Consider the following 15641-nt stretch of genomic DNA (forward strand, 5'->3'; position numbering starts at 1 on the left):
GGTGGGACACGGGGACACTTTCCAGAGGGACCCCTACTACTGGTCCCGTGCCATTTCAAGGACCCAGGTTCTACTCTTCCTGCCCCACCCCTCCAGAGACCTGGAGGCGCGGTGAAGAAGCCAGCTAGGGGGCGGCAGGAGTGGCCACCATTCCAGAGTCACAGAAGTCCGAGCCTCCCACTTCTGCCCAAGACTCAGGATTCCCCGACCTCAGTAGTACGCAAGAACTCAGGCTCCCCAAAGTCCCCAATTAGAAGGACTCAAGAATCCCAGCTGCGGCGTATCCCCGGGACCAAGGGGTCCCAGCCCTCCATACCAGTAACTCAGGCACCCAAACCCCGTTCCCTTGCGTCCAGCAAATCTGGCATCTGAGTTTCTCCTTCTAAGGTCCATAAGTCTGCGCACCCCAAATTCCGCCCTGGATCCCGGAGTTTAAGTCTCCTCCCAAGTCCTCCCAGGGATGTAAGTGTCGGGCTCCACCAGGGCAGCTGGACCCCAGGAGGGTGGAACTTACAGATCCGGGGCAGTTCCTGGCACCGGGGGGCTTCCTCCGGCTCCGGCTCCGGCTGCGGGGAGCCGAAGACGGGGCGGGGCAGGAGCCGGGAACAGGTTAGACGACGTGACTCGACTGGAGGGCGGTGTCTCCCGGAGAGGAGGGGGAGCCTCGAGCACCTTGGGATTTGTAGTCCCCGAAGAGCGGGACGCAAACAGACGTCTCCATTTGGATTCACTCAGAGTCCATTTCACAGACAAGAAGGGCGAGGCCCAGAGGCCGAAAGCGACATAGCCAGGGAGGTACAGAGGAACCGACTCCCACCGCGCTGTGGCTGCACGAGACGGACTCCTGGGCCCTTATCCCACTCTTCCAGGCTCTGTCCCCTTTCCTGAGTACAGAGGTGGATGTCACCAAAGGGGTAGAAGACTAGCGGCCAGGAGAAACTCACATGCCCCATCCTAAGGCGAAAAGAGAGCCTCGCTAAGTCGGCCTCTCAAGTCTCTGAGCCTCAATCTCCCCGTCGGTAAAAAGGACAAGCTGGATCTTTAAAGGCTCTCTCACCAACGGAGCCCCAAGTCGGAGACTGGACTACAACCCCCAGCAGCCTCTGCGACCCGCGCCGGGCCCCTCCCCGCCTCGGGGCCTTTGGGAATTGTAGTCCCTGCGCTCGCCGGGGCGGTGCTCCGGTGCCTCTCGCCCACGCGCGGGAAACTGTCTGGAGATCCTGGGCGGAGGGCGTTTCCCCTCCCTCTGACCCTCCCTCTGCTCTGGAAAGCAACTCCCTCCTGGGGAGACGGGAGACGCCCCAGTTCTGGAGTAGGATCCGAAATCTCGGCAGAGGGGGGAGGGAAGCGGCGCTGACACACCGGCCAGGAATGCTGTCTGGTCACCCTGTCTAGCCACCGTCCCGTGGCTCCGCCCGCCGCCCCACGCAATGCGGCCCTGGTGGGAAGGGATGTGGGCGCGTCCCTCAAATCTGCGTCCACGTGCCGTTGTTTACACGCGCCCCGGGGCAGGGAGAGGGTCGCCGAACAGGTCTTCTACCCCCTCTCCCTTCCTGGAAGCCATCGGGAATGTTTCCCACGCACAGGCCGAAATCCTCGAGGGCATCTGCAGGTCTCATTTGATCCACGAGCCCCGCCCCTTAGTCCACGCCTCCCCACGCGTGTCCCGCTCCCGGGCCGAGGCTCCGCCCCCGACTCACAGGCTCCTCCCCCAGCGTTTCCCGCGTCCCGGGAGTCCAGAAGCCCCGCCCCAGGCTGGTCTTCACGCCCACAGGAGGGATTCCCCTCATCCCGCCTTTTTCCACCTCTCCCATTTACGTTCCGGACTTCCGAGGCATCGGAGCCTCCTCAGAAGAGATTGTAGCCCTGAACGCACAGTCCAGCCAACCAGGGCTCTTACCTGTCGCTCGATCTTCTGCCCCTTTAAGAGTCAGGCCCTGCGGTGTGACTACGCCTTTAAGGCGGTATAGGAACAAATCGTGTCCGAGAAACTGGGGGGGAGACTCGTCGGGGTCTGGGGCGGCTCCGACTCCGGCACGACAGCGAATCCGCTGCTTTCGGTAGATTTTAGTAGAGAAGCGTTGTCCTCTCTTGCCCGCTCCGCACAATTTGAAAGCGCTCCCAGTTCTGCCCGTCGTGCGAGCAGGCGCCGGGCGAAGCCCCCGCGCTCCCGCGCCGCTTGGGCGCTCCCGGACGACGCTCCGCCCCTCTCGGTCCACGTGGCCGTGAGTGCCGGAGAGCAGCCCTGCTTCCCCGTGCGCTCGCGGCGCGGGCCCCGGGATGGAGCGGACGCAGGCCGGCGGTGAGCGGGCGGCTGGGCCGGGTGCGCCGGGTGAGCCGATGGGGAAGGAAAGGCGCGCTCAGGAAAGCTCCTGCGGGAAAAGGGCATCCCCGGCCACAAGACCTGCGGAGGGAGCGTACTTCCCACCTGGGAGACTGCAGTCCAGACCGAGAGGCAGTCTGGAAGGGCACCCCGGGGGTTGGATCGGTGGAGGTGGGGACGCCCCTGGGGAGCCAGCGGGCAGAGAGGAGAGGCCGGGTGAAGGGATTGGAGCGCTCACGAGGTCGGGACCGATGGACCGATGGGCGCGCTGGAGGACTGGACCTGCGGGAAGCACACCCCCTTTTCTCCTTCTCCCGTAGGTGCTGCTCGGTTCTCTTGTCCCCCCAACTTCACGGCGACGCCCCCAGCTTCAGAGGCCCCGCGTTTCTCTTTGGAGGCGCTGACCGGCCCAGATACAGAGCTGTGGCTTATCCAGGCCCCTGCAGATTTCGCCCCAGACTGGTGAGTGGTTCCGCATCACCGCCTGGGATGATTGCCCCCGCCACCCAGACTGAACCTGGGGACACTTAGATGGGTGTTTCTGGGAACCCAGAAACGCTGTTTCTGTCCCACCAAAAGGACCTAACCAATCCACTCCCCCTTCTTCCAGCTTCAACGGGCGGCTTGTGCCTCTCTCGGGCCTCCAGGTCGTGAAAGGCAAGGTGGCAGGGAAGCGGCGCCGCTACCAGGTCCTCAGCAGCAGTGGCCCCCGGAATGCAGAAGCAACTCTACTGGCCCCCTCAGCAGGGGCAGGCGGTAGACTCACCTGTGCCCCGGCCCCCCAGGGCAGCCTGAGGATCATCGAGGGTCCCCAACAGTCCCTGTCAGGGACCCCTCTGCAGCCCATCCCAGCAAGCCCCCCACCACAGATCCCCCCTGGACTGAGGCCCCGGTTCTGTGCCTTCGGAGGTAGCCTGCCAATCACAGGGCCGGGGTGGGCCTCTGCACTGAAGTCACCCAGCTCAGGGAAGAGGAAGAAGAAGAGGCATGTGCCACAGGCCACAGGGACTCAGGGGGTGGTGAATGGGCATGGAGGCCTGGAGGTGGACGCAGCTCTGGGGGCACCAGAAGTGGATGCCAGGAAGAAGATGGAGCAGCAGCTGAAAGGGTCAGAGGTGACAGGGCCTGCAGCAACGGAGCCCGCAGCTGAGATGTCAGAGCCCCAATGGGAGCTGCTCCCATCCACCAAGAGGAGGAAGAAGTCCAAAGGGGCAGGCATAGCTGAACCAGAAGTGGGAGCACCAGAGCCAGAAAGAAACACAGGGGAGCCGGAGCCTGTGGTTAAAGCCGAGCCTCAGGAAGAGACAGAGACGGTCCTGTCCCCCAGCAAGAGGAGGAAGAGGCCAAGGCAGGGGGAAGAGGCAGAGCCAGTGGAAGGAGTGACGGTTGTGTCTCAGCCAGTGGTGAAGGTGGAGCCGCAGGAAGAAGCCATCCCACTGCCCCCCCTAAAGAAGAGAAAAAGGGAAAAGGGGCCAGTGGAGACTCTGGAGCTGGGGACTGAGGCACCGGAGCCTGAGGTGGCCCCACCAGAGCTCCCTGGGGGGGCGGTGGCTCCTGAGCTGCCCGGGGACCATGAGCCTCCCGCCGGGGCAACTCTAGCACCCTGGAAGGAGGAAGAAAGAAAAGTGGCAAGATGCCATGATGGAGCCAGGCAAAGAGGTGGTGGGGCCTGAGCTGCTGGGTGCCCTAGAGCCCCAGGCGGCCTTCGTGTCTGCCAAGAAGAAAGAAAGGGGACAAAAAGTGACTGAGCCAGGGACGGAGGTGACGGAGCCGCCAAGGGAGAGAGTGGAGGCTGAGTCGGAGGCCACGGCAGCTCCGGGCTCCACCAAGAAGAGGAAGAAGCGAGACCGGGAAAACAGGGTGCCAGAGACAGCGCCCCAAGAGGAGATGCCGGGGCCACCGCTGAACCTGGAGTCTGGGGAGGTGGTTCCCGCAGAGAGACGGGAGAAGAAGCGGAAGAGGCAGCTGCAGCAGGGTCCTGTGTAGTCTCCTCCAGGGAAACAGCACTCGGCAAAAGCCAAAGTGGCCCTTTTGGCCCCTTGGGAGGTGGCGTGAGGACCCTCCCCAGCGACTGCGCCAGCACACCCCACAGGAGCCAGACCGGGAAAGCGTTTATTTTCATACTGGGGTCTCCTTGGCAGCTGGAGTCATCGGGGCACTTTCAAGAAGGGCTCGTGCAGGACATCGAACAGCCTCCGGGCCTGGGAGCGGGAGGGAATGCAGAACCATCATTAAACCAGCCGTGTCTGCTGCGTCCAGAGTCGGGGTTCTTTTTCTCCCAGCTTGAGTGGGCTCGGAGGGGAGGCTCCTCCAGGGCTAGGAGGGGAGGAGCCTGATCTGGACTCCTCCCCAGGCTGGCTGTGTGAGGCTGGGCTGGTCCCCACCCTGGGCCTCGGTTTCCCTGTCTGTAGGGGTGGCGCTATGGGCCTTCCAACCTTGCAACTTTGGGGATCCCTCCTGCCCCTGACCCTTTTTTTTTTTTTTTTTGAGAGGTTTTTGCTATAGGGCACGTGCACTCACCAGACAGACAGATACAGATAGATAGAAAGCAAGAAATCACCCCCCACGGGGGATGGCCACGCCGCAATCCCTTTTCCTCCATTCTCCTCTCGGGATCTTGGGCACGCACGCACACGTGCCCGGCATGAGTTTAAGCCACTGGGTCCGGGACTGGAACCACGGTCGACTACATGGGAATCCAGTGACATAGCCATTACGCTAACTGCTGGTCCCCTGCCCCTGACCCTTCAGGGCCTTCTCAGAGCTCTTACCTTCTGGGGGCCCAGGCCCGGGCACAAGGCCAGATCTTCCCGCGATGCAGCTATGAGTTGTTCTAGAGACTGAGGAAAGAGCGAGGGGTCAGGGTGGGTGCATCACAAAGCCCTGCCCTGCCCTGGCCGAAGAGGGGCCCAAGATATTCCTGGCAGGAGGGGAAGCTGTGGGGAGGCAGGCAGGGTGGGGGTGTGCAGGGAGAAGTAGGGGAAGGGTGGGGCATCGAGAGAAGGCAGAAATGGCAGCGGGTCTGTGCCTTACTCCGAAAGTGGCCAGGAGGGTTTGACTGTCCGTTTTGTTGACTGACTTCACTGTGGTCAGACATTCGGTCACCTGGAGGGGAGGTGGAAGCAGAAGTGTCAGGACGGCCAGCAGGACTGAGCCTGGGAGGACAGGGCTGGGTCCCCAGACTGCCTGGCATACAGAAAGCAATGCAGTGAATGCTTTTAAAACTTTCGGGAAGGAGGGGTGGCCAGCAGGTAGCAAGGAGGTTAAGGTGGTCAGATCCCACATGGCCAGCTTCGCAGTTCAGTCCTGGACCCAGTAGCTTGAAAAACATGGTAGGCATGCATGCCCCAAATCCCAAGAGAAGAGAGGGGATTCCAGCATGGCCATCCCCTCAGTGGGATAATTTCTCACTTCTCTATATATTTGTCTCTCTCTGGTGAGCACATATACACTATAGCAAAAAAATATTTTGGCTAACAGGTCACTTTGGACTGGACAGTGGACACGGGCCTGGACTGTCTCGCGGCTCCTCCAGCTGTGCGGGCTCACCCTGTGCCCCCAGGAACGACACAGAAGGCAGGGGCCCCCTCACTGTTGGTGCCCACATCCCAGGTCATTTTGCAAACACTGCTGAGCACTAGGGGTGCCAGGGACAGCAGGGACTGAGACAGCTGCAGCCCTCCCCCGGAACCCGAGTCCAGCTGGGGAGAAGAATCAGTTCCACACAGCAGTGACCAGATGAACAAGGCTGGGATGCGGAAGCCCCACAGGGATGCTTGACCTGGCCTAGGGATTCAGGAGAGCTTCCTGGAAGAGGGCATCAGTGCTGAGACATGAAAGCTAGAACTGGGCAAGTAACTGGCAGTAGGGTGGGCAGACGTTTGGCGGAGACAGGCAGGCCTGGGGCGGGGCTGCTGTGCCAGGTAGGTCCCCCGAGAATGGTGACGAGACTGGGCTTTTCCTCAGCACTGGGGAGCCATGGGAGGATTATGAGCTGCAGAGGGCAGGATCAGGTTTATGCTTAAGACCCCTCTAGCTGCCATTTGTTAGGAGGGACTGGGGATGGACGGATATCCCTGAGATCAGAACTAAAGCTCCAGCGCCCAGGAGTTAAGGGGGGCCCAGGCAGGGCAGCGCAGGGAGGGAGGCGAGGGGCTCACCCGGGAAAGGAAGTCTTGCTCCAGCTTCTCCATCAGGAGGTCTGCCGGCTTCTGCTCATAGGCCTTGTAGGTCTCCAGGTACCGCCCGGCTTCCTCGGGGCTGGGGTGACAGGACATGTGTCAGCCAGGTTGGGGGTGAAAGGTTTTAGATGGGCTTCATTACCGTAGCAGTAACTGCTGAAGCTAAAACTCCCAAACTCTAAGGTGAGGTGGAAGCCCACTGGTAACCACTGGACCCACATGGGAAGGTCCTGGGATCGTGTCGTGTCCTGAGATCTCCCTGTGTGCACCAGACATGCCCTGTGATCCCAGCCGGGAAAGGCTGGGGTGGGTCGCAGCACGAAGACTGTTGAGGGTCCCCGTCTCCCTGTCCCTGTCTCTTTGTCTCTGCTTGCCTTTTTTTCGCCCCCCGATTGGCTGGAGGGCACATGCAGTCACTGGAGAGCTAGAGAGGGAGAAAGTGAGAAAGCCCCTTAGAGGGCCACGCCAAAATCCCTTCTCGGTTCTCCTCTTGGAATTTTGGGCACACATGCGCACACACAGCATGTCCCCTAAACCAGCCAGCCAAGTGGGATCCAGCTATCTTAACCACCATGCCACCTTGCTAGCCCAGTAAACTATTTTTTTTAAGAATTATTTCATTTAACTTTACTTATTTATTTATTCATTTTCTTACTTCAATTTGACCAGAGAGGGACAGAGAGAGAGAGAGAGAAAGCGAGAGAGCAAGCTGCCAGGTCCGGGCCTTGAACCATGGTCAGCCATGTGGGAATCCAGAACCTTTAACCACCATGCCACCTGCTGGCCCACCCAGTAAACGTTTTTTAAAATTTTAAAAATAAGGCCAGCCCTGTAGCATAGTGGTTAAGGGAGCCAGACCCCACATGCCGGCTGTGCAGTTTGAATTCTGGACCTTCTGGACCTGGTGGCTTGAAAAACATCCGAGCATGTGTGCACACGTGCCTAAAATCTCAACGGGATGAAGACATGGAAGATAAGGGGTTACGGTGGGACTGCGCCCGATGTGGGGGTGCTCTCTCCCTCTGCGTCTGGTGAACACACACGCCCTCTGGCAGTTGCAGTAACTTTTTTGAGGGCCAGAAGGTGGTGTATCAGGTCGATGAAGGAAAGGCACTGGATTCCCACACGGCCGACCATGGTCTGAGTCCTGGACCTGGAGGCTTGAAAATCACACCAGATGCGTACTTGCCCACAATCCCAAGAGGAGAATGGAGAAGGTACTGCCATGCCCGGGGATTGATTTCTGGCTTTGTCTCTCTGGCAAGCACACACGCCCTGTAGCAAAAAACTAAAAAGAAAATAAAAAAAAAAGGAGGCCCGCTGATGTTATGGCACTGAACTCCCACATGACCAACCCGAGCCCCAAACCTGGCTGCTTGAAAATCACTCGGCACGCGCGCGTTGCTCAAAATCCTGGGAGGAGACTGAAGGAGAAGGGATTGTGTAGGGTGGCCATCCCCCAAGGGGTGACTTCTCACCTTCCCTTTGTTTCTCTCTTTCTGAGCACACACGCCCTATGGCAAAAACTTAAAACAAAAAAAAAGAAAAATGGAATGAATTAAAGTTAAAAAAATTAAAATTCTGAATTATAATGTGGAGTCTTCAAAATGTGGAAAATGCATATCCCAAAAATGTATGCATGGATATCTTTTTTAATTAACCAAAATAAGCTCACACTTCAATTCTAATTTTCCATAAACCATAAACTTTCTTTTAAAGATTTTCTTTAACTTTTATTTATGTATTCATTCATTTATTTCATTTTGATTTGACCAGAGAGGGACAGAGCAAGAGAGAAAGACAGGGAAAGTAAGAAAGCAAGTCACCAGGTCTGGGACTTGAACTGTGGTTGGCCATGTGGGGATCCAGCACCCTTAACCACCATGCCACCTGCCAGCTCCCCCATAAACTCTTTGAAGTCCTTGCACATATAGAAAACCCAGCGGCTTAAAAATCACACCGAGGATGTGTACATGCATGCCCCAAATCCTAAGAGAATGGAGGAGAAGGGATTGCAGTGTAGCCATCCCTCCTAGGGGGTGATTTCTCACTTTCCCTCTCTCTGTCTCTCTCTCTGGCGAGGACATGCACCTTATGGCACAAAAAAAGATAAAAGATAAAAGAAAAAAAGAAAAAGTTGTCAGGCGTCCTCCAGTCTACCCTGGCTGGAGATCCTGCTGGTACATCTTTATACACCTTCTCTGGCTAAGGGCTGGAGCTCAGAACCTGACCACACTTCCGCCTAGCTGAACCTGGGCCAGTGATCGGACCTCTCAGAGGTTCCCTTATCTGTAAAATGGGGTGGGCAGTGGAATTCTGAAGATTAGGGAGTCAAAGCTCTGGAAGTGCTCGGAGCCTTGACCGGTGCTCAGAAGCCTGTTCAAGAAATGTCAGCTCTTCCCGGAGGAAAGTCAGTGCCTGTGAATTTGCTCTGGGTTCAAGAGGAAGGAAGCCTGGGGAACCAGCAGTTAGCGTAATGGCTATGTCGCTGGACTCTCACGTAGTTGACCACGGTTCGCGTCTCGGACCCGGTGGCTTAAAACTCACGCCGGGCGCGTGTGCGTGCGTGCCCAAGATCCTGAGAGGAGAATGGAGGAGAAGGGATTGCGGCATGACCATCCCCCCTCGCTTTCTGTCTCTATGTCTCTTTCTGTCTCTATGTCTCTCTCTGTCTGGCGAGCGCACGCACCCTATAGCAAAAAAAAATAAAAAACTCAAAAAAAAAAAAAAGAGGAAGGAAGCCTGGAAAACATTCTCCCCAGTCTCCTGGAACCTTTAGCATCCCACCACCGAGACAAATGGAGCTTCTGCAGGTTGGTTTTTTTTTTTTTAAGAATTATTTTCTTTTACTTTATTTATTTAATTTTTTGACCAGAGAGGGACAGAGTGAGAGAGAGAGAAGTAAAGTGAGAAAGCAAGCCACCAGGTCCGTCACTCGAACCACACGGCCACCTGGGAGTCCAGCACCCTTAACCACCACGCCACCTGCTAATCCTGCTTTTGCAGGTTACATAGCACACCTTCAAAAGAACAGCTTCAGGAGAATAGTGAGTTTCTGTAGAAAGCATTGCACAAAATTACAAAATAACTAATGTTTAAGCCATAAAAATTATTACTGAAAACAACTTAAGAATACATTGGCAACTGCTATAAAAAGGAAACTTTATCCCCTTTCTGTATATTTTGTGATTAATGACTATTTTCTACTATCATAACAAAAGTTTTATAAAAGCACATTAGAGACAAATGTGCAATGAATGGTTTTTATATTTTCTCAAACATACAATAGCAATCCAATTAAAAAAACTATACCAAAAAAGCCTCACAACAGGTGTTCTGAATTGGTTAGGACATTACAAATTATAATTAAGTTCTCTAATTTATTAAAGACTTTATCTACTTAATAGCCTTAATTATTGGGCTGAGAGCCTTCAATTATTTTGTTCCATTTCTTTTCTCTTCTTTTCTTCTAGTTCACAAATGAAAAGCTATCCTTTTCCAGTCTGCCATCATTTTTCTGGAAGAGAGAAAATTCTTTCCCAACTTTTGAGTTTCTCTCATTTAATCTTTAATAATTTAAGGGGAAAAGTTAATATGCTAGTGATATCAAACTCTTTAAGTGGAATGATTATAAAATACTCTTCCAATTCAACTATTCTCTTCTTTAACATAGCAGGTTACCTCTTTTCAGCAGAATAATTTCTAATGAAATGCAATAGGGTTGGCCTCACATTGACTAACCATTACCACAGCCATGAATAATTTCCCTTCCTTGTTAATTCGTATAATCATTAAAAGGGTGAACTTTCTTTTATTTGTAAAGAACTTGTCTTTGAAGAACTGAAAGTTCTGTGAAGATATAAATGGTACAGAATTTCAGCTCAGTGGCCTGAAAACAGGGTTAGTTAACACCATTTTAACCAGCAGGAAATCAAGACTAAATGGTTGAAGATATATGGGGAAATTATGGGGACATACTTTCTACTCTCAGAACATTTCAAACAAAAAGCCCAAATTCATTTTCGGCTATCAGGTAATTGAGGGAAAATGGGGCCCAACCCTAAAGTATCTTTTTCAGCTGGTTCCTCAGACTAAATTTCCTTGATAATTGCCAATTCATTTCTTGAGTGCCTCACCCTGAAATCATTTCCTCCTCTGGGATCTTAGAAGCTTTCCACCTGAACCATTCATTCAGCAGGTGTTGCTTTCTATTTCCAGTTCCATTTTATGTAGAGATGTCTTTTCACTTCTATTTGATTGTAAATAGGAGTAAATGAAGAAATGAGGGGGCATCCAATATTTTGGGGATTGCTAGTATGTTTCAAACACTTTTAATATGTGAGGAAAATGATTTCTGAGTGCCATCTAATGCCAGAAAGTTAGAGACAGAGACACCTTAGTCAAAGATGCATACTTTCTCCCTGGAAAGATGAGGCCTGTATGACTCTTAGTTTAGTCCAAGTACCTGGGAATTGAAGCGTTTATTAACATGCCCATCAAGAGAAGTATATCAACTTCTAAAGCAATCTCTTTCCTTATGATTAGAGAAATGCTAATGGCCACCATTTATTCAGTATGGACAGGCAGTGTTGTAAAATATTTTACATTATTGTTTTATCTCATTCCAATAACAATATTAAGTAGGTACAATTTTTGTTGCTATTCTACAGTTGATGAAGTTGAATCTCAGCAAGGTTAGCTAACTTTTTCAAGGATATTTGGCTTGCAAGTGGTAGAACTGGAATTTAAACCTGATTAGCCTTATCTAGAGCCTTCACTTCTAACTATCACAGATCCCAAGGTCAGTCCCTACCTAAGATGACTATAGTGTTAAGAGAAATTGAGTTTCTAGGGACCAGCAGTTGGCATAATGGCTATGTCACTGTTTCCCATGTAGTCGACCGCAGTTCGAATCCCGGACCTGGTGGCTAAAACATGCTGGGCACATGTGCGTGTGTGTCCAAGATCCCAAGGGAAGAATGGAGGAGAAGGGATTGTGGCATGACCATCCCTCTGGAGGATGATTTCCCACTTTCTGTCTCTCTGTCTCTCTCTCTGTCTTTCTAGTAAGCACACGTGCCCTATATCCAAAAAAAAAAAAAAAAAAAAAAAAAAAACCAAAAAAAAAAAAAAAGAGGAAGGAAGCCTGGAAAACATTCTCCCCAGTCTCCTGGAACCTTTAGCATCCCACCACCGAGACAAATGGAGCTTCTGCAGGTTGGTTTTTTTTTTTTTTAAGAATTATTTTCTTTTACTTTATTTATTTAATTTTTTGACCAGAGAGGGACAGAGTGAGAGAGAGAGAAGTAAAGTGAGAAAGCAAGCCACCAGGTCCGTCACTCGAACCACACGGCCACCTGGGAGTCCAGCACCCTTAACCACCACGCCACCTGCTAATCCTGCTTTTGCAGGTTACATAGCACACCTTCAAAAGAACAGCTAAATGACAGGACCAGCAGTTGGCGTAATGGCTATGTTGCGAGACTCCCATGTACTCAACTGCAGTTCGAGTCCCAGACCTGGTGGCTTAAACTCACACCAGGCACGTGTGCATGCGTGCGTGCCCAAGATCCCAAGAGGAGAATGGAGGAGAAGGGACTGCGGAGTGGCCATTCCCCCCGGGGGGTGATTTCTCGCTGTCTCTCTGTCTTCCTGGTGAGCACATGCACCCTATAGCAAAAACTTCTCCAAAGCAAAAAAAGAAAAGCTACATGGGGCCAGCAAGTGAGACAGTGGTCAGGGGCTGAACTCTCACATGGCTGACCATGGTTCGAGTCCTGGACCTGGAGGCTTGATAAATCATGCCAGTGAATGGGCATGTGTGCCCCAAATCCCAGGAGAATGGAGAAGAGATTTTGGAGTGGCCATTCCCCCTTAGGGGGTGATTTCTCACCTTCCCTCTTCCTGTCTCTCTCCAGCAATCACACATGCCATATGGTAAAAACATTAAAAAAAAGAGAGAGAGAGAGAGAGAAGCTATGGCACAAAGAGCTGAATTATTCGCAGCAGCCACTAATGCAATAAGAAAACATTTTTGGGGCCAGCAGGTGGCTTAGTGGTTAAGGCGCTGGACTCCCACATGGCCAACTGCAGTTCAAGTCTTAGACCTGGTGGCTTGTTTTCTCATTCTTTCTCTCTCTCTCTTTCATTTCTTTGGTGAATTAAATAATAATAATATTTATAATAATAAATAAAATTGGGCCAGTAGGTGGCGTGGTGGTTAAGGGAGCTTAACTCCCACATGGCCAACTGTGGTTTGAGTCCCTGACCCAGCGGCTTGCTTTCTCAGTTTCTGTCTCTCTCTTTGTCTGTTCTTCACTGGTCAAATTAAAAAAAGTTAAATAAAAATCATTCTTTTCTGTTGTTATTGAGAGGTTTTCACTATAGGGTGCATGCAGTTACCAGAAAGACAGAGAGACTGAGAGACAGAAAGTGAGAAATCACCCCCCAGGGGGGATGACCACGCTGCAATCCCTTCTCCTCCATTCTCCTCTCCAGATCTTGGGCACGCACGCACACGTGCCCGGTATGAGTTTAAGCCACCCGCTCTGGGACTTGAATCACGGTTGACTACGTGGGAGTCCAGTGACTTAACCATTATGCCATCTGCTGGTCCCAAATAAAATTAATTCTATAAAAAATAAACAAGGGACCAGCAGTTAGCACAATGGCTGTGTCGCTGGACTCCCACATAGTTGACTGCGGTTCACATCCCGGACCCGGTGGCTTAAATTCATGCCAGGCTTGTGTGCGTGCATGCCTAAGATCCTGAGAGGAGGATGGAGGATAAGGGATTGCGGCGTGGCCATTCTCCCGGGGGGTGATTTCTCGCTTTCTGTCTGTCTCTCTCTGTCTTTCTGGCAAGCCCATGTGCCCTATAGCAAAAAATAATAAATAAATAAAATAAAAATAAAATTGGGGCTGGCAGGTGTCGTGGTGGTTAAGAGCACTGGACTCCCACATGATGACCACGGTTCAGGCCCCAGACCTGGTAGCTTCCTTTCTCTCTCTCTCTCGTGCTCTGTCCCTCTCTGGGCAAATTAAAATAAGTAAATAAGTAAAGTTAAATAAAATAATTTAAAAATTAATAAGTTTTTTTTAAGCTTAATTTAAAAACATATATATTTATTTTGATGGGGCCAGCAGGTGGCATGGTGGTTAAGGACACTGGACTTCCACATGACCTAATGTGGTCCGAGTCCCAGATTTGGAGATTTGCTTTCTCACGTTCCCTCTAGCTCTCTCACTCTGTCCCACTCTGGTCAAATTAAAAATTAATTAAGTAAGTAAATTAAATAGTTCTTTAAAAAATATTTATTTTAGGACCAGCAGATAGTAAAACAGTTATGTTGCTGGACTACCACACGACCAACTGCAGTTCAAGTCCCAGACTCGGCAGTTTGAAACTAATGCCAAGTATGTGAATGTGTGTGTCCAAAATCCCAAGAGGAAAGTCAAGGAAAGGGGATTGCAGTGATATATATAATTTATTATGATGATTATTTTTTAAGTTTGTTGAAGGGTACGTGCTCACCAGAGCAAGGGGAAGTGCGAAAGCAACCACCAGGCCCTGGACTAAACCACTGTCGGCCACATGGGAGCGCAGCGCCTTAACCACCGTACCACCTGCCAGCCCCTAGAAGCTTAGACTTAAAAACTGAACTTTTTCAGGCTGTGGAAAGGAAACCGAATCCCTCATGGCCAGCCAGGGTTCAAGTCCCAGTAGCAGCACCTTGAGAAAGACGCCAGGTGTGTGCGGGAGATGACAGGGCCCTAGCGGAACGGAGAACTGGAGAGGAAAGGGCGGCAGCATGGCCAGGCCCACTAGTAGTTCTCGCTCGCTCATGCACATGCGCCTTCCAGCACGAAAGAAAATGATCATGAACAAAGAGCTTTAAAGACAGAAACTGACATGGGTCTCGATCATTCCGTCTGTCAGTGCCTGGGTATGGTTCTGAGGAGCAGATGTCTCCCCTGCCTTTGGCCTGCAGCCCTAGGGAAAAGCTGCCCAACCCCACGTTACAGATGAGGACACCGAGGCCAGAGACAGGCAGTTCCCGAACCGGGCTCCCACAGGCCGTTCGTGAAGGGCCGAGGGCACAGATCTCGGGCTAGAGCCCGAACGAGGCAGGAGGAAGCCCGATCCCACCTCCAGGCGAGGACCAGCGTGCAGTCGGCCAGGATGCACATCTTAGCCAGCTCCTTGAGGGCCTGCTGAGGGTCTTTCTAGAGGAGAAAATCAGAATTAGAGACCTGGACGAGCGAGAGGGATGAGTCTGAATCACAGCAGCTTAGGGAGCCCACAGCCTTCTACCCAACCGACACTCCCTGTTCCTGCTGGTGCCCAGCCTCTGCCGGGCAGTGTCAGGACCCATTGGCCAAGACGGCCCCGGCCCTGCCCTCCCAGGCCCAGTCCGATGACGGGGACAGACCTGTCCCCAGACAGTGCTCACCTAGAATAGCCAGGGCTGGAATGGGAGAGCCAAGGAGCACCTGAGCCTACCAGGGGAATCCAGGAGGGCTTTCAAGAGGGGGCGACATCTGAGCTGAGAGCTAGAGGAGGATGGGGAGTAGTGACGGACAAAGGCCAGCAGGAAAGAGAATTCTAGACACAGAGTGCACAGAGGGGTGGGAGGGCAAAGAGGGCCTGAGGAAGTGCAGTTCACTCCATACGGGATGGAGGGTATGGCACAAAAGGGTGATTGTCTGGAAGCTTAGCAATAAGCCTGGTGGGGCCAGCCAGTGGCATGGTGCTTAAGGCAGCTGGATCCCATATGGCTGACTACAAGGTTCAAGTCCCAGACCCAGAGGCTGAAAAAACACACTGGGCACATGTGCATGCCCAAAATCCAGACAGGAGAACAGAGAAGGGATTGTAGTGTGGCCAACACTCTGGGTTTGTTTTTTTTTTTTTTCTTCACTTCTCTGTCTTTCTCTGGAGAGCACACATGCCCTATAGCAAATTTTAAAAAGAAAATGAAGGGGACCAGCAGTTGGTGTAATGGCTATGTCGCTGGACTCCCATGTAGTTGACTACGGTTCAAGTCCCATACCCAGTGGCTTAAACTCACGCTGGGCGCATGTGCGTGAGTGCCCAAGATCCCGAGAGGAGAATGGAGGAGAAGGGATTGCGGCAT

At 52.5% G+C, this 15641-nt stretch overlaps 3 protein-coding genes across 7 annotated transcripts in view; 1 reads left to right on the top strand and 2 right to left on the bottom strand.

The window, feature by feature from the left end:
* The window catches only part of LOC102494691 (relA-associated inhibitor), a gene marked incomplete at its 3' end in the record, with an annotated part of 8851 nt that extends 7061 nt beyond the window's left edge, over window positions 1-1790 (bottom strand). Inside the window, 2 exon segments of the mRNA XM_027767196.1 lie at window positions 515-566; window positions 1701-1790. Coding sequence (XP_027622997.1) covers window positions 515-566; window positions 1701-1790 — 142 coding nt within the window.
* A 99-nt stretch (window positions 1791-1889) lies between these two features.
* POLR1G (RNA polymerase I subunit G) lies at window positions 1890-4575 on the top strand. Its single transcript, XM_014583022.2, is given in 4 exon segments — window positions 1890-2302; window positions 2644-2785; window positions 2934-3935; window positions 3937-4575. Coding segments are annotated over 4 exon segments (1539 nt in total). The 5' UTR covers window positions 1890-2280; the 3' UTR covers window positions 4310-4575.
* ERCC1 (ERCC excision repair 1, endonuclease non-catalytic subunit) overlaps window positions 4418-15641 on the bottom strand; it is a 29823-nt gene continuing 18599 nt past the window's right edge. For all 5 annotated transcript variants that reach the window (XM_006142075.3, XM_006142076.3, XM_027766955.1 and 2 more), the window contains 5 exons: window positions 14654-14730; window positions 6484-6583; window positions 5357-5428; window positions 5095-5163; window positions 4418-4524 (listed from right to left, as the gene is read on the bottom strand). In XM_006142075.3, the coding sequence (XP_006142137.1) occupies window positions 4471-4524; window positions 5095-5163; window positions 5357-5428; window positions 6484-6583; window positions 14654-14730 (372 nt within the window). In that variant the 3' untranslated portion in view covers window positions 4418-4470. The remainder of the gene's footprint in view (window positions 4525-5094; window positions 5164-5356; window positions 5429-6483; window positions 6584-14653; window positions 14731-15641) is intronic.

Source organism: Tupaia chinensis, unplaced genomic scaffold (assembly GCF_000334495.1).
Source record: "Tupaia chinensis unplaced genomic scaffold, TupChi_1.0 Scaffold000067_1, whole genome shotgun sequence".
Lineage (NCBI taxonomy): Eukaryota > Metazoa > Chordata > Mammalia > Scandentia > Tupaiidae > Tupaia > Tupaia belangeri.